Source organism: Monodelphis domestica, chromosome 1, assembly GCF_027887165.1.
Source record: "Monodelphis domestica isolate mMonDom1 chromosome 1, mMonDom1.pri, whole genome shotgun sequence".
NCBI lineage: Eukaryota > Metazoa > Chordata > Mammalia > Didelphimorphia > Didelphidae > Monodelphis > Monodelphis domestica.
Window position 1 is genome coordinate 703888511 of NC_077227.1, and position 26337 is coordinate 703914847.

Here is a 26337-nt window from a genome sequence, read left to right on the forward strand (position 1 = left end):
TAATAAGTTCTATTTTGGACATGTCAAGTTCAAGGTGACTATAGGAATCCAGTTTGAGATGCTGGAAAAGCAGTTGGAGATGAGAGACTGGAGGCCAATATAGAGGTGAGGGCAGGATAGGTAGATTTGAGAATCGTCGGCAAGAGATGGTAATTGAATCTATAGCATCTGATGTAATAATAATAGTAGAGTTCTTATGTATCAGGAATAGTTTTGGTATTGCCCTATCTGAAGATGGAAGTTTGGGTGGATTGATTGACCTTTTGTATTCCCCTCTAACACTATGATTTTTTCATCGATGAATATTTTTTATGCACACTTAGGATCATAGGATTTATAGCTAGAGGAGATCTAAGAGATAATTTATTTTACCCTCCTTATTTGGCAAATGTAGAAACTGAGAACTTGCTTAAAGTGACAGTGATATTATAGTCAATAACAGAACTGGATGCCATTCCTGCTCCTCTAAAGCCAAGTTCACCTATCAGTTGGCCCAGGTAAAGGGTGGGTAGTTGAGTGATATCTGGCCCATCTGTAGTAGCATTCTTTTCTTTCCTCCCAAATGTGCTTCTCTCTTCTTTGCCCTTCCTTTCCTCGTTCTGCCTCAGTTTTTATTGCCTCATTTCCTTTCTTTTCTACCTCATTTTTACTTGTGACTTAGCATAGCCTATATAGTAGCATTCAGGGCTAAGAGAATCATTTACTCAGAAAAGGATTATGAAAAACCATTGTCATACAATAAAACCTAAGACTCTGGAACTCTTGGGTATTATTGATATCTAACATTTCAGATTAACTGAGGTTTTCTCTTCCTTGAAGTGCTACTGTTCCCCTTCTTTCTCCATTTTAATCATTTTGAATGGAAATGTTCAAAGCACTTACAAGGCTTTAATATATTTATATTTATATATTTCAAAATATATTCTCAGTATTTGGAACGTTCATCTTTTCTTGATGATGGAATTTTCAATGTAGATGAATGTTATTGCATTGGGTTGTAACATAGTAATTCTTTTCCATCCTCTGGTTTGTCAAAGGCTATTTCCCCCTTCATGGGAGTCCTCTGATTCTTGGGCTCTTTTGTATTTTTTAAAAATAATTGTCATTCAGCGTTCTCTCCTACTGCAAATTTAGCTATGCTTGGTTTGCTTGATTGTTTAGCCCTTCTTCCATTACTATTTTTTTTTATTTCTAACTGCTGTGGATAGGAAATTAAATTACCAAGCTTATTATAATTGTGGTCAGAATAGGAATAAATGGACTTAAAGTGAGAGTCTGAGAGGCAGGATAGTTTATGAGTGAAGTGCGGGGGCTTTAGTGGATGGATAGACTTTGAGGCAGCTTAATGTTTTAGATAGATTGATTGTTGAACCTGAAGTTAAGAAGGCCACAGTGGGAATCTTACCTTTGATACTTGATAGCTGAGCAGTCACTCAATCTCTTGATCATGGACATGCCATATAAACTCTCTTGAGTCTCAGTGAGGTTTCATATGTAAAATGGGGATCGATTAGCCACCAGACATTTATTAAGTACCTACTGTGTGTGTGTGTGTGTGTGTGTGTGTGTGTGTGTGTGTGTGTGTGTGTGTGTGTGTAACTCCCTTCATACTAAATATATATAATAAGTTCTGGAGTTATGATTTCCCTGGGGGGAAGAAGGTTCCCAGTTAAGAAACTCCCAGTACAAATGCACATTCACAGCTGCTGGGCAACTTAAAAACCTGCTTTGTGGCATTGAGAGGTTCACTGACTTGTTCAGTCACAAGCCAGGATATGTCAGAGATAAAACTTTAACTCAAGTCATATTGACTCTGAGGTTATTACACCATGATGCCTCACTGTGGAGATAGAAAGATGGAAACAAAAAAGCTTTGCTCTCAAGAAGCTTATGTTTTATTTGGGAAAACAACATGTAGACATGTAAATAAATAAAACTACACCTGCCATTAGAGCTAGCTGCTCAGGGCAGAGGGGTCAGCAAAGCCCTCATGGAGGAGAGAGCGTTGAGCCAAGAACCAGGAACTAAGGATTTGAGAGGGAAAGATGAAGAAGGAAAGCTTTCCAGGTTGGTGGTCAAGAAATGGAGGTGAGAGATGGATTATTGTTTGTGAGGAGCAGACTGCAGAGTCTGTGCAGTGGCATTATGTGTAATATCCAGAACAGGGTTTGGGGAAAGGTTATGAAGAGCTCTGAGTGCTAAACAGGGATTTATATTTGACCCTAGAGGTGAGGGGGAGCCCCTGGAGTTTAGTACAGAAGTGATGCAGCCAGGCCTGAACTTGATGTTTGGAAGACAGATGGAGATCTGAGTCAGAGTCCATTTGAAGAGTGCTGCTGAGGGCCAGCTGCCAGAGACTTGTGTCCTAGGTAGAAAGAGGGGGCGGAGAGGAGGAGGGATACTCTTTGGACAAGACTTGGCAGCCAGAGACTGCTGCCACAGCAGTGCTCCCAGCATTGTTGTGAAGCTCAGCCGAGATTCATTGGGCATAGTGCGAATGAAATCAACTTTTCTGGTGGCTGAAGCAGGGGCTGTGGAGCACTGCATTCTGGGCCATCAAGAGTCAAGTCTGGAATTGGATGACTGGAAGAGAGAATGAAGCTGAGGACCTTGTGCCTCAATTATATCCAATTCATGTACGAGTTAAGACATCATGATGTCACTGATCCTCTTAAATAATGAAGGATGAACAAGAACAGAGTGCTCTACACACACCCAAGCCTTACTGAAGAGCTGTATCCAGGGGTGAGACCACTGTCCTGTGATCCTTAGGGAGTCAGTCGGTTTGTTACACAGCAGTTAAGAGTTCAGGAAGACCTGGACCCAAAAAACATGGGTGACACTTCGTGACTCTGTGATTGGGGTTCTGTGGACCAAGGATTAATTCAAGGAGTCCATCAAGTTGTATGGGAAAAAAGTGACACCTTTATCATTACTAATCTGTAACTGAAATGTATTTATTTCAATTATGAATAAAAAAAGATCTCCACATATTATTATGAGACAGGGCTCATAGACTTCCCCACTCTGTCAGAGGCATCCACAACACAATAACAATTATGAACCTCTGATCCAGAATGAGAGTTTTAGGATATGTTGCTTATCTTTCTTGATTGAAGGAGTGCTGGGAGCTCCCTCCATACTAGATACTGCTGGACCATTACTCATCCTGCCCCCCCCCCAAAAAAAAAAAAAAACCCAAACAAACAACCCCATTATTTTGTGGCTGCTTAGATATTTTTTGCTTTCTTTTTTGTTTTCTTCTGTGTTCTCAAGGGGGTAAAGCAGAGGAACTAGAGTTAAGAGATGCGTGAGGATGAAGTTGTGAGTACCCTGAGAAAGTATTTGTAGGCAGGTCCATCCTGACCACCTGCTATTTTACTGCTGCCTTTGTTGTGCCTTTGGACTACAAATAGGAGTTGGGACTCAGTTATGAACTTTACCCAACTGCCCCTGGGCTTTACCCCATCCTATTTCCCCCTTTTTTGGAATTAGACTATAAGATTTAGAAAAGTTCTCTAGGATCTGGAGATTAGGAAATTAGAAGCTGTACCCAAGTATAGTACAGGACTTTGTTCCAAATTTTGACCCTGCCATTTGCTACCTCTGACTGTGGATTAGTCATTCTCTCTGGACCTCAGTTTCCTTATATGTAAAATGAGAGATTGGACTAAAAGATCACTAAGCTCCAAATTTATGAACCTAGATTCTGACTAATGGGTAGGGCTAACTTCTAGGAAAACTCCACTAGGGGCTTTCCAAAGATGGTGAGAAAGATTAGGATAAATCTGGAAATTACTTAAAGTGGATCGCCCCCTTCCATTTCCACCCTTCAACCTCCTGTACTTGAGACACATTATAATTGTGGAAAGGAATCAACATGGGAAGAACATGTATACACACCTAATGATTGGCCTATTAAATTATTTGCTACAGTGATTGACTGCTATAATTTGTTCCTCATGGGAAATGAGTGCATTCGAATTTCAGAAAATCTGATACTATTTGTGAAATTGTACATAGTATTAGGTTTTCCCAGATAAATAGTTTTGGAGCCTATGTGTTTCTTTTTTTGGGGAAAAAAAAACTGTTAAGTCCAGTCATTTAGTGGTTAGGTTGTAAAGTAGATTTTATTAATGTTTTTTTCAGAACCATTGATTTTCTGAATGCATTGAAATAGTGTTTAGCACTCTTTTGCTTTCCTAAACCAGATCAAGAATAGGAATCAAATCTCAACATTAAAATTATACCTATGCCCTTAAATTTGCTATTGAACTTAAAGATTGAAAGGGGCAAAAGAGGGAGATACTAAAATGTGAAAGAGAGCTCTATCAGGTGTAAAGGTACCATTCCCACACACATTAGAAAAGGCATGAGGCTGAAGTAGTTTATCTGCAGACATTCGTCATCTTAAAGGAAAGGTAGAATCCCTCACTAGGGAAACCCTGATCTGAGGCCAAGTGGAGATCCTAGATCCTTTTTCCTACCTTTGGCCCAGAGTTATCAAGCCTTGCAGTCAAGGTTCTGAGAGAGTTCAGTGTTTCTTTCCTTCCAAGGTCCTTGCTGAAATGAGGACCATATCACTCCAGTTGTAAGAGCTGAGTGTGATTCTTGATGGTGAAGGCTTTGGCAGCTCATTAGAGATGCTACAAGCTGTGAAAGCTCCCACCAGTAGAGTGATCTGTCTTGTCCAGCCCTGCCTAGCCTGAGCAGCAGAGAAACCTAATGAGGAGCCAGCTCAACAGCAGAGCAGCTTGCTTGATCCATACGTATAACTGTGCAGCTGGGTTATCTCAAGCCCTCCTGAGCTTGCCCTGCCTTGCAGTGCAGCCCATCCTGCCTTGTCCTGAACTTGCTGAGAACCATCCAAAGAAGAGAGGACATGGAGGCCCTGATCTTCCAGAGCATCGAGGTGCTGTGGCCAAATGAATTCCTTACCATTGGACTCTAAAATCATGTCAGGTCTTGAAATTTGTTGAACTGTTCCAGGTTTCGAGGGAAATGCTTTGCAACTGTTGTTTTTGCTACTCCTTTTGGGTAAATGCCTTTTCAAAAAAGCCAACTGTGTCTCTTGGCGGTTGTTAATGACATATTTACCAATGGTGAGCCTAGGGTACTGTGTTAGCAACATTGTGTTACCCCAAGGGCCCCTCTGGGTACTCCTGCTTTGCCATTGATGGCATGAGTTGGGGTTTGAGCCCAGAGAGTGGGCCACACTTTAAGTTAGTTTTATAAATAAAATGCATTATCCCTTTAAATTTCAAAAGGATCAACATGCAGGGGAAATTGACAAAAGGAATATTTCCCTTTTACTTATTGAAATTTTGGAAAGAAAATTTGTTTTATGAGACCATGAATGTAAATGGCACATTTATTTCTTGAGGAATAAGGCATGTCAGATTAATTAAAGAGATTTAAAGTATTTTTGGAGAGACAAGTGCTTATCAGAGTGGCCAGGATTTTGTCTGTGTGCCTACTCTACTGATGAAATGTTACCCCTTTATGATGTAGGAGGAAGCCTCTGTAAGAGTTGTGGTCCCTGAATTTTATCACTTTGTGGTTGTGTGTGATGAGCTTCCCCGATTCTGCTAGCCTGTTCTTCAGATAGCCGACACATTTTTTTGTGCTTTGGGACAACTAGGTGGTTCGGTAGATAGGTCACTTGGCCTTGAGTCAGGAAAACTTGAGTTCAAATTCAACTACAGACACTTACTACTCTGGGCAAGTCACTTAACCTCTGCCTTAGTTTCCCCATCTGTCAGTTTATGTCTTCACTGGTGTGGCCTTGGTGATTCCAGTGTCACGATGTCATAAAGAAGCATCAGTTTATGATTTTAACAGAGGGAAAAGATAAACACTCAGAATTTCTCACAAAACAAAGGCTTAATATGCCTGTAATCAATTAAATGTTAATAATACCAAAGATTTTACAATGTTAGTTAATATTTTTGTGTTACTTAAAAATATTCTTTGTAGGATAACCAACAGATGAATGATTGTGCACTTAAGGGCTAGCACTTACCTAGGCTTGCTAAGTACTTTATGCATTATCATTTTATCTTCACAACAGCTCTGAGAAGAAATTGCTATTATTACTTCTGTTTTACAGATAGGAAACTGAGGCAAGCAGAAGATAAATGACTTGCCCAGGGTCACACAGTTACCAAATTTCTGAGACTGAATTTGAATTGAGATCTTTTTTACTCCAGGTCTAGTGCCTGGAATCACTGAATCACCGATTATATAATTTATTCAACTGTGTATTTTAACCTTTATATAGTGGTCCACAAAACAAAGTTTAGTTCAGTTTCATCATACATAATTGGATTATGCTTATAGTTGAGGCAAAGGTAATTTGAATTTCATTTTAACTCATAAGAATTTTTGAAGAATTATGTATTCAAGCTATTCAGGATATTAAGCTAAAGATCCAGCTTGGGCTTATTTGACAATTATAAAAATTTCCTTCAGCTTTAAAATGATTAAATCATTATCTTAATAGCTTTATCTGCAACTATACTACAGTCTGGCATTTTTCTCTTCCACGTGCATCATTACTGCTGAATAAGCATTTTGCTGAGTTGGTTCTTCGAAATTGAGGCCTGTTTTCAGGCAGTCTGAAAAACATCAAGAGAAGGGGGTTAAAAAGTATACATGTCAATCAATTCTGGGTGCCCCATTCCTGAATTTGTTTTGAATTTTCTAACTGAATTTTTGAGAATGAAAAAATGTAACAGAAAAAAATATCTTTTGCTAACACTCTAAGAACAGTCTTGGCTTCTGTGCTTCCTTTGGTCCTGTTGTTCACCCTCTTCTCTTTCAGTCTTCTCTAAGTTTTCTTGGCACTTTTCCCTCCTGGTTCTCCTCTTCCTTGTCTTACTCTCCTTTGCTGGATTTCCATTTGAGTGATGCCTATTAATTGTGTGTGTCCTCCAAGCTTCTGTCCTGAGCCATCTTTTCTTCTCCCTCTATACTATTTTACTTAGTGATCTTATCAGCTCCCATAGATTTGGTTATCTTCTCTGCATATTATTCTCAGCACTAACTTCCCCCCAACCTTCAATTTCACATCTTTAGCTGCCTGTTGGGCATTTTGAACTGGCTGTAGACATGCCCCAAACTGGACTTACTCTCTCCCCCTTCCCCCCAACCATCCCTTCTTTCTAGCTTCCCTTTTATTCTTGAGGTCACCTCCATCCTATCAGTCACTTAGATTCACAACTTTGGTATCTTTACTCACCCTCCCTTCCAAGCCAGTCTGTTGACAGGTCCTGTCAATTCCACACTGGAAAATACCTCATGCTTTTTGCTTCCCTTGTTGTGTATTGAATTTCATTCTACTCCCTCTTTGAGATTCTCTGTATGGCTTTGCTTTTTGGATGTGTTCTTATAAGCAACAGAATGTGGGGTTTTGTTTTATCCAGTATGTCACTCTTTTGAAACAAGATCAGGGTGGGGCAGTACCAAGAAGGATAGGATTGAATCAGTAAATTCAAATTTGCAGGGTCAAAGTATTGACTTAAAAAGGAATAGGAGTGAACAAATGCTTTTGTTTTTTTTTTAAACAAAAAGCATTACGAGAGAGGAGGAAAACATAAATTTAACCCAACTTATTTTTTCTTGGGATAGATTAAAAACTCAAACAATCAGTGAATATATATCAAGTATCTACTGTGTGCCAGACACCATGTTAAAGCTGGAAATATAAAAGGAAACAAAAGACAGTTCCTGGCCTCAAGGAATGAGGGAGACAACATTCAAACAAATATATACAAAGCATGCTATATACAACATACAACAAAGGCAATGATTAACAAAGGGAAGGAACCAGAATTAAGAGGGGATAGGAATCTTCCAGGACAAGAAGAGATTTAAGAAATTTAAAGAAAACTAAAAGGTGAAGTGGAGGAAGGAGGCACCCTCAGTCTGCTGGTGCATCTTCCAGTCTCTAGGTTCTTCTGCTCCAATCCAGCCTTCATCTAAACCACTGAAGGGATTTTTCTAAAATGCAGGTCTGATCTTGTCTCTCCCTACTTAGTAAACACTAGTGACTTCCTCTTTTGTCCTACAAAATAATATATGTAAAAAATTGGAAAAAATCATAACCCTTACATTTCCCGTTTTCTTACACTTTACTCCCCTATAGCTAATTTTGATCCAGTGATGTTGGCCTCCTGACATGAAAAAGGCCAAGCAGGTGTTCTGGATAGAGTCTTTGCAGCTTTTACATTCCCTAATCTCCTGTATGCACCTCCCTTCTTTTGTTACTCTAGTCTTTATATTGCTTATTGTAATGAAGGTGTGGGATCGTCTCCCTCCATTGGGGGTAGCTCAGCTCAATCACTGCAGCCGGAAGGCAATCCATATATGTGCCCCAGGCCACAAGCCTTGGATCACTTTGAATGCTTTGCCCTAACTTGGAGGTTGATAGGGAAGGGGTAATAAGTGCATACTTAGCATTCTCCATTGTTAATTCACTAGGCCTCTGCTGGGTTTCTCACCTTTTTTACTTTGTGGATTGGTGTGGGAGAAGCTTTTGAGAGTTAATGGGGGCTGGAGAGAATGTCTAGTCTGTTGCCTTGTTGGTCAGAATTGAATTAATAGAAATGCAGTGAATTTGGAGAAAATGGATATGGCATAACTAGAGTGAACTAGAGAATTAATGCCTGTATATTGGAGTTGCATTAGTCTCTCCTGTTCCTAGCCTGACTACAGAGTCACTTAACTGACAGATGTTTTCTTCATATTAAGATAAAATAAGAGATTGTGGGAATGTTTTCAAAATTTATTTCTGTTAATTGAAAACAAAAAGAAGATGTAGATTAGGGGATAATGGATACTGATTTCTTTCTACATGTTTCATTTTTTTTATTTTAAAACTGATGATTGATTTTTATCTACTTAAATTATTAGTATTAATGCAATAACATGGCATAGCATTAATTCTTACCTAGTTGGCATACTTATGTTATTAGGAAGATTTGTGCATACATATAAATTTCTCTCCTACTTGTCTTTTTAAATTATTTTTTAATTTCCCAAAGGTATGCTTAGACCAGAAAAAAAATATTATTTATCTCTTCTCATGATACCTCTCTAAATATTTTGCTGTCATTGGAAGAAAATTTACACCAATTTTGCTTGGCCACAGTGCATGGAACTAGAACTCACGTGTATAAAAGATGTTAAAGCAAAGTGATTTTGGTTTAATTCAAGGAATTACTAATGAATGATCAGAGTGGTCCAGAAGTGAAATGGGTTGTCTTTGAAATAAAAAAAAATTTTTTTTCCTTTGAGGGTGATATATTGGATTGTCTTAATAAGGAGGGAGTTACTTGTCATTGGGAGTATTTAAGCATGAGTTGGATGACTATTTCTTAGGGTTCCTGCAGGATTTGTGCTTACTTTAAAAGGATCTACTTGACAGTAACTATCAAAGTCCCGTCCAATCTGAAATTTCTATACTTTAAGACATAAGTGCAGAATTTAGTTTTGGAAAAAGTTCTCAGTCCCTGAAAGTGTTTTTGCAAAACACAGATGTACTCCTAGCACCACTGGGGTATAACTATAAAAGTATAGAAGACTTCTATTTAATAAAATTTTGCTATATTTTCCCTCTTTCCATGTGCACATTAGAAGATGTACCTCTTCAAGGACAGGGCAGGACTCTAAATAGTAATTGCAGATAGTGACATTATGAAACATGAATCCTAGCACAGATGTTTTATTATGCTAAGACTGGATAGTCCCCAGGACTTCGGAGAAATGGCAAATTCAATTTGCCAAAATGGCAACCACATGTGTAAATCTATTGCCAGTTTTCTTGGGCTGGTTGCCATAGTCTTTGCTATCCGAAGAGTTTCACCATGAGCAGAATTTTAAATGACTCTTTGTGTTGGCAAAAGAATCGTTTTGTGTAAACAACTTGGATATTGTGTGGTGTTCTGGTTTGGAAGAGATTACATGATCCAGGCTTTTATGAAGTTTAGTGCCTTCTTAGGCCAAACTCTGAGCCATTAGTAACCATACAAAACATTGTATTGTGCGTTTTCAGTTGTTTTCCACCTGCCACTAATTTATTTCCTCCTTAGATAGTAAAATAAAGTAGGAAAAATGTTTTCACTTAGTTGAGTTGATTTTAATGTTTATGTTGAGGAGTACTGCTTACACTGGGGAACCTCAATGCAGCCTTCCTGTCATCTTTGTTTTAGGTATCCTCTTTAGAAAAGCAAAGTCTAAGTATATACATATGCTGCTTTTGATTTGAAAATTGAGAGCCTTTCAAATCTGAAGGATAACCTTCAGAAAGCAGTCTTTAAAAAATTTGCTCCCTTACAATTTCATTGTAGTTTGGTAGGTCTTATCAATAAACCAGCAAGCATTTATTAAGCTCTTACTATGTATCAGCCACTGTCCCAAGTTCAGGGGAATTCAAAGAGAGAAAAGAAGTGTTCCTTACCCTCAAGGAGCTTATACTTTGATGAAACAACAAGCACATATGTATGTTTGTATGTATGTATGTATGTATGCACATATTAAATACAAAGTAATTTTTTTGAGGAAAGTTATTAATACCTGGGAAGTTGGGAAAGATTTCATGTAGAAAGGAACATTTGATTTGAGCTTTTATTTTTATTTTTTAATCTGTTTTAGTATTAATTTTAAGACAGAGGAGCTGCAAAGGCTAAGGTAGGTGACTTGCCCAGGGTCACACACTAGGGAGTATTTGAGACCAAATTCTGAAAGGTGTCAATGAGTAGTGCTGAGGGTCTCATAAATTGAGTGATATGTAGCTCCTCATTCTCTTGAAGATTAAGTAATCTCATTAAGACTACCAAATAGGACTAATATAGATACCTACTAACAGTTGTAAAGGAAAGCTCATCTCCAGAATCAATCAATAGCAAAGCCCTCAGCTAAGTCTTCATTTGGAGTTCTGGGATATTCAGTATAAATTAGGTTTGTCGGAGGTGTTAGGGAGGGAAAATCATTGATTTAGAGCTACAATGACCCTTAGAGATTAACTGGTAAAACCTACTCTTACAGTTGTAGCACTAAGGCCCAGTGAGGTTAAATGATTCTCCAATGAAGTAGAGATAAAATTGTTTCTCATCTTTATTGAGAAACTTTTATACTTAATTTAATTTATACATGAATCAGCAGATTTAAGCAGAGTTACAGGAATTAGAGATTTTACTATCTAAGGCTTTTAATTATTTCAATGATGACCCCAAGCAAATAATGTACATTCTATTGTCTTAACATATTGTCATACTTTATATGTGGGAAGAAAAGAATTGCCAATGGATATATCATTAATGTTAACATTATTTTAAAGTAATATCTTGTATAGGCATTGCTATCCTTTTGTGTGACAAAATTTAAAATATTTCCTTTATGTATATTTTAATAGGTTACTAAAAGCTGACCAGGCCTTCCCAGTTGGAATTTATACTTGGCTGTTGTGATAATTGAACCTTACTGCATGATTCTGGATGATGTCAGAACAGGATTTGGCCGATGTGGTCCAGATTGCAGTGGAAGACTTAAACCCTGATCACCCAGGTACAGTAGGTATGGGAACAGAAAGTGAAGCATTAAAAAGTACGACATAAAGGAGACTTGATATACTTGTAAAGTTAAAAAAAGGCTATCCTTTCTTCTCCTAGGTCCCTTTCTCCTCCACCCCAGTGACTCTATATATGTTTGTGATGAAATTCAATAGTTTTAAAGATCTGTGATATCATTGGAGTGCATATTCCCTCCACCAACACAGATCACCTTCCCTCCATCACTTAATAGACAGTATTTGACAAATAGTTACTCCAAGTCCACTTTCAACCCCCCTCCCCCCATTAAGAACACAAGAAAAGCCAAATGTGTTACAAAATGCATAGTCAAAACAAATTTCCACATTGAACACGCCCCCAAATTTTGTTATATTCTACATTTATCTCTACCAGAAAATGGGAAATGTTCATCATTTTGTCTTCAGGAATTGTGGTTGGTCATTATGCTGATAAAACTTGAACACTATAGCATTCCATCACATATATTACCATAACTTCTTCATCCATTCCCTAGTTTATGGACACTCCCTCAGATTCCTATTCTTTGCTTCCTCTAAAAGAGTTCAATAGACAGTGGCACATACCAGTAAGCCCAGCTACCAGGGAGGCTGAAGCTGCCATATCTTTAGAATTTGGGAATTAAGTTCAGAATTAACGTGGCTACTTTTCATAGACTTTCCAATTTGATAAATCCTCCCCAGAGCTTATATTTTACTGGCATGGTCTTTTAGGACCCAGGTGAAGTATCAGAATAACACTTTAGTAGTGGGAGTAATGTTTAATAACACATTTTCTTTGAATATTTGATTAAGTGGTTCGTTTAGGGCAGAATCTACAAAACAAATGACCAAATTCTAGGTACTATAATTATGTCTATATTATCTTTCTAGCCTTATTATTTATTTTAAAAGAAAAAAAAAACCCTTACCTTTTGAATGAGAATCAACATTGTGTATTGGTTCCAAGGCCGAAGAGCAGTAAGGGCTAGGCAATGGGAGTTAAGTGATTTGCCCAGGGTCACAAAACTAGGAAGTGTTTGAGGCCAGACTTGAACTCAGGGCATCCCATCTCTGAGCCTGACTCTCAATTCACTGAGCCATTTAGCTGCCCCCTAGCCTTAATATTTTTTTAAAAAATGATCACTTGAAGAAATTGATTTTTTTCTTGCCTCTAGTTTTCTTTGTTGCTGTCCCCCAGCCCCCTTCCCCTTGCTCTCCCCCCCCAACCCCCCCATGTTTTCATCTGAAAACGGGTTAGTAGAGTTTTGGGAAACTTTAATTTCTACATATATAAGACGATTTTTTTTTTTTAAACCCTTACCTTCCGTCTTGGAGTCAATACTGTCTGTGTATTGGCTCCAAGGCAGAAGAGTGGTAAGGGCTAGGCAATGGGGGTCAAGTGACTTGCCCAGGGTCACACAGCTGAGAAGTGTCTGAGGTCAGATTTGAACCTATATAAGACAATTTTAAAGAACTCATTCTAGTATAATATAATGCCTTTTTGGAGTTGACTTGTACTAGTTGAAAATTTCTATTTGGACACTTAATATTTAAATATAATGAAAAAAGTTTTGGAATCAAATTAGAGAAGACATAAACAATCACAAAGAATGTATTGAATTGTTAAGCCTTTTCAGAATTATATTCCTTAATGTATCTTTCTTGTTTTGTTTCAGATGTCTTTTTGTAGCAAACACTGAAAAAAATTATGTATCTTACTTGATATTTTAAAAGTTTTAGCAGGTTAATGATAACTGTTATAAAAGTGTTTATTGTGAAGCACTGCATGAGAAAAATATTGCAATTTTAAATGATGAATATTTATATAACTTTTTCAGTTCTAACAGTTTACTTATCAGAAGACTCTTAATCTGTAAGTCATAATGCCAAAAGATGCTTTTCTGCATTAATTTGCAGCCTCAGTTTTTCCAACATTGTCATTTCCTTGCTAGTCCCAGATGGGTGGCTTGAGTTATGTTTCAAATAGAATGCAAACTGTAAATTCTGTGGTGTGTTGCTCAGGACCTTGAGAAGGATGCTTGGTTTGTTGTTCATATCAATAATCCATCAGCAAGCATTTCTCGAGTGCTTGCTGTGTGCCAACTGCTACAGATGCATGTACAGAGAATGAGCTTACATTTCAATGAGGGAGACAAGTGCACATAAAAACCCAGATGGCACAAGTGTAAAGTTAATATGTGCAAAAATATACAAAACAGGTGAATGGGGGGAGGGCACAGGCAGTTGAGAGAAATCTTCATGTAGAAGATGGTGACTAAACTATATTTGAAAGGGAGAGAGTCAGACAGACACTCTGAAGTGGAGGTAAGGAAGATGCTTTCTGGCAGTGGAGAATGACTTCCACAAAGTCCCAGACATGGGATATAGAGCATCCCATGTGGTGAATGGAGAGCAGGCTGGATGACAGTGTCTATGGGAAGGAGCGTGATGTAGCCCCATGAGGCTACAAGGATAGATTGGGGCCAGGTTGGGTCAGACTTTCAAAATGAGGAGCTGATGTTTTATCCTTAAAGAGAATAGGAAGCCTTTGGAGTTGGTTGAGTAGAACAGTCCCATGCATTTACTAAATCTTTCCTAATATGTTTTTAACTCTTTCTTTGCAAGGTGTCCTTTTGCGGTGTTTTGAAACCAAGTATCTGCGTTCAAAAACAGTCTCATGAAGATTAGTGTGGTTCTAGGCCCATTTTCTGATATTTACTTGAAACTTGGAACATTAGAACACTATTTCTGAAAAATCACCTAAATGGAGATTCCGAGAGTAATTGTAATTTTGAAACCAGTCCGTTTCACCTTTAATAGTAATAATGAAAATGATAATAGATTTAGAGCAGGGAGGACATTCGGGGGCTATCCAATCCTCTCAAATTGTACAAAGAAACAAACAGTCCCAGGCTCAAGGACACCAGAAGTAGGATTTGAATGTAAGTCCTCTGTCTGCAGGGACAGTGCGCATTCTATTCAGTTTCTTCCTTCTGATCTCTTAATCATGATTTTCTGTACAATTCATTTGCTAGTTAAACATTTGATACTTTGTACTGTGACTGTATGTGGTCACTGGAATCTTTTGTAGACTTGTCTTTTTAGTATGTCTTATCTCCTCAAATAGATCCCAGATCCCTCAAGACTAGGACCCAACTTCTCGTGTTGTCTCTTGTGCTTCCTCCCTCAGGGCCTTGAATAGAGAAGTGCTCAACAAATATTTGTTGATTTAATAATCACTCCAACATGTCTTCAAGGCTAAATTCAGGAGCATTTATTTATTCTTTATTATTAGACTTAGGAAGTGTGATTAGTGGTTATTTCTCCCAGTAGACAATTTAAAACAGAAGCAGTTTTGTAAACCACCAGGTAAAAGATGGTAATGGAGTTTGTATCACTCACGCTAAAACCTGTTTGTATGGGCTTAGAACTGACCCAGGTATTCAGAGTGAAGTTGGCGATGGTCCTGCTGTTCTCTGTTGGACTCCTTGTGGGGTACTGGCTCCATTTCTGGACATTGCTTTTTAGAATAGATGTTGACAGTGACTCAGAACCATGTTGTAAGAAGATTGGTCGAAGAAACCTGGAGTAGATTAGACTTCAGATGATGGGAGGAGGACAGGGTAACGACTTTGCAGAGTGCAATGAGAAGTGCATAGATTGTGGAATCAACAGACCTGGGTTCAAATCCTACCCAATGTTTTCTACCTGTGTGACTTCAGGATTGTTCTTGCAATAGCCCTTGACATTGGTTTCCTCCTTTGTAAAATGAAGGAGGGAGTCAGACAGCCTCTGGGGTGGCTGGAACCACTGAAGTTTAGAGGTATCATTGTGTGGAAGACAGACTAGACTTTTTCTGCTTGGCTCCAGGAGGCAGAACTAGGCCCAATGTGTGTGTGTGTGTGTGTGTGTGTGTGTGTGTGTGTGTGTGTGTGTGTGTGTGTGTTTCTGTGTGTGTTTCTGTGTGTGAACACATAAGACCAAACAAATCTAATAATGTCCTTCTTGACAATTCAGAGCTGGCCCAGAGTGGAACAGCTTGCCTTTGGGAGGATAGAGATTTGCCTATCACAACATTTGATGGAGGCCAGATGACCATTATTAAGGGATGTTGTAGCCAGAAATCAAGATTTGGTTTGGGTTTGTAGAGAGAGTTAAGATTCTGTAATTTAATCACCATGGAAGGAAACCTTTTTAAATTAGATTTTTCCACTGCCTTTCTGAGGAGAGTAGATACAACTTAGTATTTTCTTAATAATCAAGAATCTGTCATTAGGAATATTGGTTATTAATCTGTTAAGATGTGTTAGGGACATTGATCCCTGCATGACCTATTAAATTGTATTCATTATTAGTGTATGTCACACTGAACATGCCACAAACAGAACCACCAAGCCTAGAGTTCCTCAGAAATTCCCTCTTTCTGTCCAGGGTACCACCTTTCCTCACTATTCTCCTAGGTTTGTAATCTGGGATCATTCTAAACTTAGCAGTCTCTCCCAACACTTCTTTTCATTTGCCAGATCACACTGTTTCTGCCTCTGTTGCACCGGACCCTTTCTTTGTTCTCATGGTTGCTACTTCAGGCCACCGTCTCCTTACACCCAGGATCACTGCCAGCAACCTCCTACAGGATTTCCTTTTACTTCTCTTGCCTATCCTCTCTATGAATGCTAAAGTCACTTTCCTAAGCACAGATGACTTGCAATATCTATTTCTTTGAGATGTACCAGAGTTTTTTCATTTGTTCTAAAGAACCAAACTGTGAAGTCTTTGGTGTAGAGGCAGTGATGTCCTCATTTTACAGGGGAGGAAACTGAATTTCAGAGAGGTTGAATAACTTTCCTGTGGTCACACATTTAGTGAGTGCTAGAGGTAGAATTTGAATTCAGATCTTCATTGTGTTTTCCACTTTAGCTTTCAAATATGATTCCTTTTGTTTTCTGAAGGTCCTCTTTTTTTGACTGATCTGTCCATTGAAACAGATAATTTCTATTAACTAAAATTTAGGTATCAGTTTAATTTGGAAGTAATCAGTTCAGTACATGCCACACTTCATTTATTTTGGACATCTTGCTGTAGCCCATACAACAGCAATTACTAAGAAAATTTAACTTTGAAAAAAAATTCATCAGGTTTTCCCAGTGAGGAATAACCTCATTCAGGGAAGACCTCACCTGCTTGGTACCTTAGACAATTGCCTGGGACACACAATGGCAGGCGCCTTGCCCAGGCAAGAGTTACCAGTGTGTGGCCAGGGGGAGGCCTGAGCCTAGGCTTCCTGAAGAGCATGGTGTTCTAACTACCAGGCCATGTTGCTTCTGGATTTCTTTTCTAACAACAGGAATAGGTGACAGATGGAATTAGAAAACTTTTCCCCTTTTATAGTGTAAGGCAATAACACTGTCATGTTGTTTAAAGTTTTTCAATTTGATAAGTAGAGTAATTTAATATCTGGAACAATCCTAATCAGGACGATAGGAATTCAGTTCTGTCTTCTATGATATAATCATTGCTACCTGTGGCAAATCCTTTATCTAATAACCAAGTTTTTCTTTATGATTTCCTAGGGACTTGTAAAGATTATAAAGGCTCACATCTTTCACTCTTTCTCTCTCTTTCTCTTAGTTTCTCTCTCTTATTTTTCACTCTTTTTATCTCTCTGTCTCACATAATAGAACTTTGTTTACTTCATCATCTACACACCCATCTATCTCTGTGTGCATTCATATCTATATATGAAATACACCTTTATCACACCCCCCATCCATCCCTCCAACACAAACACACACACATCCACACTCACACCCCCCTCCAGGATGAAATAGAATTAATTTGTCCCTCTTGCCTTCTTGGATTTGCAGTTGTGTTAGAGAATCATGAAGTCACAGATGAAGAAGTGGAGCCTCCTTTGAAACGCCAGCGAATAGAAATCAACTGCCAGGATCCCTCAATAAAGGTATACTTGTAGAAATATGCGTATTCCCAATTCACTCATACAGAAAATATTTCTTCTTTAAAGGGAAATGAATGAAAACCTACCTAGTGAATGCTTTTTAGACAATCAAAATTCCTGAATTCCCTTCCTCCCTTCCTGTTCCCCCTCTATTTACTGAAAATAATGTGTAGAAATCATCACTATTTAGACTGCAGACAAGGTAAAGCCTCTGCCCCCTTGCTGCCAGGTTCCCTCCCCTTCTGAGTTAGGCCTGCGAACCTTTTATATGATTGTCATGGTCAGTCATTTCTAGATCCATGAAGCTACTCATTTGTCTCTCTGGCTTGTGGAGTCAGACGTGTCCCCTATGTGTGTAAAACAGGAGTGTGTGTGTGTGTGTGTGTGTGTGTGTGTGTGTGTGTGTGGCAGAGGTATGGGAAGTTAAATAAGATAAACACAATATCTGGAGAAGAAGCAAACCAGTCTTAGGCAGCAAATCATAGCCTCATACCCTAAAGTGGTCATTTTTTTAAGAAGGTACTTTGGATGACTGCAGTGGCGTAGGCAATCTCCCCTGAATTCTAGTGACTGGTCACATAAGGATCACTTTAATTTCTGTTACTTCCAATAGTCTTGTACACACTTACATTTCTGCTGTCCTGGTGGTGAAAAGCAAGCATGCCTGGCAGCATTTGAAGCAGTTATTGTTTGTAGTTTTCATGTTACTAAACATACAAAGGAGGAAATGGGAAATAACACTGGCTGTATAGGCTGGAAACCTGGATTCAAATCTTGTCTCTTCTCTTCCCTGTTCTAGTGGTTTGGAACAAACCATTTCTTCTCCCTGAGCCTCAGTTTCCTAGTCTTAAAAAGTGGTGATCTAGATTATTTTGATGGTCCCCTCCAGGTCTAAATCTGATGGCCCCCAAAAGTTTAAGAGGAAGGACACACAAGGTAAATGGTTATCTTTCTGAACTAGCCTAGGTCTAAAGTCCATGCCTTTTCAGAGTTAGGATTTTGTTCAGAGTGAAATTTATATTTTCTGTCTATTTGTGCCTCTGGTTTGGATTAAATGAGAACTGCCTACTGATGTAGCACACAGCATCCCTTGGAGAGTGGAGAGGGCTGGGTTCTGCCTCCACTTCATTTTAGGGTCCTAATAGAAGATGCCTGTCCTGTAGATGGCACAGACCCCAGATGCTCCTGTCTTCAGTTGACGTCATGCCCTAGACATTATAGAGCCTCCTAAATGATGGCCATTGTCATAAAGAAACGTTCGCTTGACAACCCACACAGGAAAAGAACCAGGTGGTTGGAAACTGCATCTTGTCCATGACTGGTATACTGTTGGCTAGACAGTTCGTTGGGCTGGTACAGCAGCGTATATATTTTGGACAGATATTGCAAATAGACACGGAGTTGGGCACAGAATCGAAGAGAAGGAAACTGTCAGTCTGGATTGCACAGCACTTTCCACTACCTCAAGGTTTTCCCTGAAACAAAGTCCTCATTTTTTAATACCAGTATTCTTCTGGTGGTGCTGCCTGGTTGTGAATCATGACAGCTTTGAAAAATCGAAATTTCAAGTAATAATAATTGTGACTACCTAGAATAATTATAACATTTTAAGGTTTGCAAAGTGCTTTACAATATCTCTTTATCTCATGTAGGTGTTATTATTGACTCCATTTTATAGATGAGGAAATCAAGACAGGCAAGTTATGTGATTTGGCTAGTATCACACACAGTGTCTGAGATCAGATTTGCACTCAGATCTTCTTGACTCCAGGGCCAGCATTCTCCACTGCTCTATCCACCTGCCTCTAGGTTATCTAAAGGGTAATGGAGAGACATGTAAATGGTCTCTTAACTTATTTCCAGTAATGGTTTGCATGCAAAAAACATATATGTGGCATAAACCAGTGGAATTGCTTGTTAGCTCTGGGAGGAGGGAGGAAGAGAACATGAATCATGTAACCATGGAACAACATCCTAAAATCAAGTAAATAAATAAATAAAATACTGTGGAAAAAAAAAGAAACATGTTTGTGTAAAAGATATCATTGAAGGGATAGCTGATAAAATCGCCATCAACCTGCCCCTAGCAAACAGGACACTCTTAGCTGTTTGCAACAACTTAGTAAAAACATCCCACCAATTCATTTGAGTGATAAAACAGAAACTTGATAAAAGAATCAATGCATGAACGTGATAAATTTGTATTTGTCATCTTTAACTCTTTTCTAAAGGTGCTAATGAGGAGAAAAATGAGTTGAATCAGGAGAAAATAAGACAAGAAATTCAGATATAACAAAAGCTGATAAGCTACCCAAGACCCTAAAGAATTGAGAACTTGATTTAATATTTGTTTCATAAATTCTGTTTTAAGTTCTCTTTTAATAGAATGGAAAGTGTCACTCTCCCTGTGACTAGCCTGTAGCATTCAGAAAAGCACTTCCAGCTGCAGTTATCCAAATACCAATCTGAGTTCCCCAAATGTACAGCACTATTATAATAATACCTTTCAGTGACTGGCTAATGGCAATTAAGTTTTGTTTTGCAAAGCTTTAAGTACCATTTGTACTCGTTAGAACATTTGCGAATTTAAAACCAAGCAGCACTTTCAATGGAAATTTGGTTAAATATCATAGTTTACCTTGTGCTTATTTGTCCCATTAGTTCTGGTTTCTGGTAATGGAGTAATTAATACTCAAGGCCAGAAGTGAACTTGGGCAGTAATTTCTCCATAGTCCACTGGATGGCAGACGTGCCACTAAGAACACAGAGGTAGCTATCCTTAGAAAGGCAGCTCAGGTACAGCTTGGAGTGGAGCTCCCCAGTGGAGCTCATTTCCATCTTTTGAAATGTCCTTGTTCCTCTTTAGTAACCTTTGAAATTCACTGTGTAGAGCACAGGCTGAAAGCCATGCCAGCGGGCTTCCTCTAGTGTATGAATAAGATTATACTGATTAATGGATTACTATATTAAGAGTTCTTGGGTTTTTTCTTGTTTGTATTTGGAAGAGTACGAATTTGCTAATGTCATCTTTTAAAACATTGTCATTTCAATGTTGACAAGTTATGCCAAACCTTATAAAGAAAAGAGCTTATATGGGTTTGCTTAACTGTTTCTGGATTTATACGTGTCAAGGGCAAGCTTAATTGTGTGAATTAGTTGTAATTGTGGAATATGTGAAAATGATGGATTCTCTGAAGGCTGATGAATGTCCTCTAGGAATGTTTTTTTAGCTTTGCCTTGCACAAATAGGCACTTAATACACATTTGTTTCATTGGTATGTATGCTTTTCTTAAGATAAATTTACCAATTAAAAATTTTTTTTGTTTTTTTTTCTCACTTTCAGTCATTCCTGTATTCCATTAATCAGACAATATGTTTACGATTGGATAGTATTGAGGCCAAACTGCAAGCTCTAGAAGCCACGTGCAAATCATTAGAGGAGAAACTGGACCTGGTTATGAACAAGCAGCATAGTCCCATCCAAGTGCCAATGGTGGCCGGCTCTCCCCTTGGTGCCACTCAGACGTGCAATAAAGTGCGATGGTAAGAAGCAACTAGATAAGCGTTGACTTGGAAACATTTTTCTGTGTCCTTTTGAAACATTCTCCTGGAAAAGCATTCCCTGTCTCTCAATTTGGGATGTTTCTAATATCTTTCATAATATCATCCCTTTTGTTTCCTGTAGTTTGGTCTGAAAGGTCCTTGCCTCACCAGTTTTGTGGTGCTGATTTGAGTTATACTGAGATGTAGCCCTCATCGTACAAATGTGACACGAATATGCATATAACCTGAGATTGTTTCATTTCTAGTTCCTTTTGGCCTAAACCAGGCTGATAAATCTTGGCTTTGGAAGAGACATGCTAAACCTAGGAGACAGATATTTGTTCTTTTCCTTATTTTTTCACTGAGGGTACAGCTAGCTTTGTCCTTATGTTTTTTTCCTGCATAGATTGCATCTTTTTCATCTCATTTTATCAAAATTGCAATGAAGTTTTCAATTTTTCAGAGGCCCTTATTTTCATATCTTTTTTAAAAAAAGGAAATATGGGACTGATTTAATCAGGGCATGAGGAATGATGACAGGTGGAAAGGATGGTTTGTGTGTAAATTAAACCCATAACTTTGCAAACAGCTTTATAAACCATGCAAATTGAAAAGATTTCTTGTAAAGTCTTTGACTTACTTAGACCCATAAGAATACATGACATTATCTGATAGACCTTTGTCAGGGAAATGAAGAGGCTGCCTGGGCTTTCATCTCTAGGCTGTAGAGGTGGCTCCATCCTCCTCTATTTGTCCCTCTTTCATGCTCTCCTCAGCTGTCCATAAAAAAGCTATGGCATCATTTGTCTTCTCTTGACTTGAACCTTTTAGCATAATTTTACTGGGAGAACTTCTTTACAGGAGTCTTCCAGGGACTTCTGTGTCCAGAGCATCCTGTCCTCTTGTTCCTGGGCTTTGTTGGGCAGCAGTGGTGTGGTGTGTCCCTGCTCCCTGAGCCTCACCAGCCTCACCCCCACCAGGAGTGGGGCAGGGCATGGCCATCAAGGCAGGCCCAGAGGGAACAGGAAAACACCAGCCATCCTTTTACCGATGTTCCTCTCATGCCCTGAGGGTGATGGCAATGATTTCAAACACATAATAACTACCCACAGTGACACCATTTTAGAGATCACACTTTGCCAGTGGTTTGGACCTCGTGTCTTGCATCAGAGCATATTGCCTTTGTTTTTGTGTTCATGTGAATGTATTGAAGGCCTTGGGAACATTGTGAGTGGGCTCAGTGGCTGGTTATTATGTGTTTGAAATCAGGGTGAAATAGGATCTGTTTGACTTCCTGGGTTAGGTGTTAACTATAATAAATATTCAGTTCAGACTCCTATAAATCCTCATTTGTGATCTGATAAGCTGGGTCTGATGAAAGTGTATCTGTGTATGTACTATGGGGCTTTTAAAAAAAGCCAAGGATGAACGAAGCACATTGATGCTATAAATCAGATTTCTGGACTAAATGTCTAAAAATTGTTTACCTATACCCAGATGTCTGCAATTGTACTATTGCAAATTAGACCCAATTATAAGTAACTTCTTCATTCACTGAAGCAGGCAAGGAGGGCTTCCTGCTAGTTTTAATTGATTGATTCTTCCATCCAATATTTAGTGGACACCTATTATGTGTAAAATATTGGCTGAGATTCTGATAATCATATGAAGTGCAAGCTCTTGTGCTAGCAACAGGCAAAGAATAAGACGAGATTCCTACTCTTGTGTAACTTAAAATCTAATAGGGGAGCTGAGAGATCTGTATCTCCTGGGACTTGAAACCTGTATAAGTGGTTTGGTAATCTTTACTGATGAAATGATAATATATGTGATAATAGTATATATTGATGACATTTAGGTATCTTTTAGAAAATATTTAATTTCCAATTTATTGTATTATAATTTATTGAAGATGACTTGGATTGATAAGGGCTTTGTACTCAGTCACTTTGTAAAGGAACCCACACTTAGCCTGAGGCCTTTTGACTCAGCTGACATTTCTGTGATGAACATTTTGTGCTTTATATCAAGGAAATGGACTGGTCCTGTGATTTCACTGGTTCAGGCCCACTTGGCAGCCCCTTATCTGTAGCTGATAGGATTAGGGAGAAGGTCGCCTAGAGTGGTTATGTGACTCGTTCTGGGTCGCAGAGCCACACCATGTGTCAGAGGTGGCACTTGAACATCAGGTCCTTACCACAGGCTGCCTCTCAAGGTCCTGTGTACTTACAGAAATTACTCTTAGCTTTTTTTTCCCCATCATTTTCATTTCCAGATATAATCCTACTCTCCCTACCCCTTTAGCTATCTCTTATAACTGTAAAAAATAGACTCGAATACAGGACTACAATCCCCACAAGCCTTTGCTCCACTTCCCCAGAATGCCTTGTAATCTCACCTGGGCCGAGATCGAAGAAGGTATTTAAGCTGATTCAAAGGCTTTTGAGGGACTCTTGGACTTCCGTTTTGGGGCAGGCCTGGTTTTTTTTCATAATGTAGGTGAGGTTGTATCTAGGCCACTCTATGGCCTGGACACGTGTTTCTTATCCTGTATTTTCTTTAATCCTTAATCTTCAATAAACCTCTAAAAAATATAATTTTATTTAAAAGATCTACCCAGGGGGCAGCTGAGTAGCTCAGTGGATTGAGAGCCAGGCCTAGAGATGGGAGGTCCTAGGTTCAAATCTGGTCTCAGATACTTCCTAGCTGTGTGACCCTGGGCAAGTCACTTGACCCCCATTGCCTAGCCCTTACCACTCTTCTGCCTTGGAGCCAATACACAGTATTGACTCCAAGATGGAAGGTAAGGGTTTTAATAAAAAAAAATCGCACTCAGGTTAGTAGAAATAAAAATAAGTCTTTTCTTTTATCTAAGTTAAAAATGAAAAAAATAATCTGTACTTGGATGATTTAAACAAAAGTATTAAAAACCCTCCAACAAAAAAGAAACTTAGTTTCAGATCTGACATTCCCATCTGTTTATGCTTTGTAGGAGAGAAAACAAAAACGGTCAACAATTAATCAAATGCTATAAAGAAAGAAATTTGGAGAAGTACAGAATAAGGACTCAGCCCCAATGGAGAAAACATTTGGATTAAGTAGAAAAATGACTATTAAAAAAGCCATCCGTGTTAAAGGCAGTATGGGATGTAGAATAATGTAGAATAACCTTCTAGTGAAGACAAGCCAAGTATTGGTTGGTGTGGACTAGGAAGGACGCAGTTAGTGCTTCATTGTTCTGTATTTATCTGTTCTTGTATTGTTCGATATTATTCTGTATCAGGGTCTCCCTCAGTTTCTTCATACACTCTTAGGCATCATCGAAGAGATCAGATATGTAGATATTTGAGTGCTCATTGCCTTGGGGATCTGTACGGAGGGAAATGAAATAGGTAAAATTTGAGTGTTTTAGGGAAAAACTAAAAGTTACTGATAACTAACAGTGAAGCCAAAATAACCAGAATAACCAAAATAACAAAATAACCAAAATAATCTAAGAATGTTTTTGTTTCAATTCTGAACTTTATGGCAGTCATGTTGGAGCAACTAGAACTAGTTTCCAACATGTTGGAAACCTAGAAAAGAGTAACCTCTTGAAAACCCATGTAATACAACCCGCCCCCCCCCCCCCCCCCCTTTCTGACCTTTTGTCAGAATCGATACTAAGTATTGCTTCCAAGGCAGAAGAGCAGTAAGGACTAGGCAATCGGGGTAAAGTGACTTGCCCAGGGTCACACAGCAAGGAAGTGCTCTAGGTCACATTTGAACCCCATGTCTCCTGTTCTGAGGCATGGCTTTCTATCTCCCGAGGCACGTAGCTGCCCCCATGTAATACAGTTTAATGAGTGAATTTTACTTATCACCTAATTGACATGCATTCAATTTAACAAACATTTGGCAGATGTTTTGTACAAGATAATGAGATTTATTAGAACATGACAGGCCAGTCATTGCTCTCCCTTGCTCCCATTCTATTGAAGGATACAACAAACTCACAGATAGGTCTCACATGAGAGTGGTTGAGGGAGGGAGTCCCAAACCCTGGGTGGAGAATGAGGGATCTGAGAAGACTTCCCAGGGTCATTAGCATCATAGTTGAAACTTGAAGAAAAACCAGGTTTTTGAGAAAGAATGTGCATAATCTAAGGGGAGAAATGTAAGTCCTAAAGGCCCTTTAGCTTTAATAAAGCTTTCCAAGAGTTAAATGACGTGTTGTCAGTTTAAATACCAAGGACTTTTTCATTTGGAAAACATGCATGTGCCACTCAGATCCAGCACAGCTTTGGAAATGGTTGGCTTTGGTTCAGTGACAGGATGTATTGTGAAAATGCTCTATCCCTCAGCTAATAGATATCTCTTCCACTTTTTGATTATTTCTAATTAAAAACCTGCATTGACCATTCTTTTGTATCAGCTTGGTGCTATTGGTTTTTTTCTTTTTGGAAAACAAATCGTTGTGGACTGCTGCCAATCTTAGTTGGTATTTTGGACTCAGATTTCCAGATTCTGTACCCGAGTCTTAAAAAAAAAAATCACCTGACATTATAATTCCTTACTATAATAGAAGTATTGGCATACTTAATTAAAAGAAAAACCAAAACAAAAACCCTTACTGTCTGTCTTAGAGTTGGTTTTAACCCAGAAGAATGGTAAGGGTTAGGCAACTGGGGGTTAAGTGACTTGGCCAGGGTCACACAAGTAGGAAGTGTCTGAGGTCACATTTGATCCCAGGACCTCTTTTCTCCAGACCCAGTTCTCTGTCTACTGAGCCACCTTATTGCCCCAAGAATTGGTACACTTGCTATGTCTCCCATTTATACTTCTATGTATATAGGTGATTGCATTTTGCCTCCCCCATCAATATGTAAGCTCCTTGAAGGCAGAGGTCATGTTTTTGTCATTTTGTGTTCAGTTCTTGGTGCAACGCCTGGCACATTCTCATTTAGAGCCCTCCACCTGACTCACCACGTAAATCAGATTCACTCCCCAAACAAGATTAGTAACTCTTGGTTACCTCTCCTATTAGGATAGATTCATTTTCTCCCAGAAAGTTTATGGTAGATTATGAGTTATGTAGATTGTAACTTCTTAAAGATGTGTTTCTTAAGTTGTTATAAGTGAGAAATTTTTGAACTCATACTATGAGAAATTATAGAAATTCACTATTTAGTATGTTTTAGAATAATTCGCTTTAATCTTATTCCCCTGAGTGTGATGGTATCTCTGAATATATACATTTTATTTTTTTTTAAAAGATGCCCAAGTCTT

At 38.6% G+C, this 26337-nt stretch overlaps 1 protein-coding gene across 16 annotated transcripts in view; it reads left to right on the forward strand.

Annotated features, from left to right (window-relative positions):
• The window catches only part of BANP (BTG3 associated nuclear protein), a 261969-nt gene that overhangs the window by 21106 nt on the left and 214526 nt on the right, over positions 1–26337 (forward strand). For 9 of the 16 annotated variants that reach the window (XR_008914963.1, XM_056810662.1, XM_056810671.1 and 6 more), the window contains exons 2-4: positions 11414–11574; positions 17434–17528; positions 20870–21069. Coding sequence is in view for 14 of the 16 variants with exons in the window: in XM_056810662.1 (XP_056666640.1) it covers positions 11496–11574; positions 17434–17528; positions 20870–21069 (374 nt within the window). In the remaining 2 variants the exon portion in view is untranslated. Of the gene's footprint in view, positions 1–11413; positions 11575–17433; positions 17529–20869; positions 21070–26337 lie in introns of those variants that run through there. The other 7 variants (XM_056810673.1, XM_007477287.3, XM_056810620.1 and 4 more) reach the window with 3 other exon arrangements.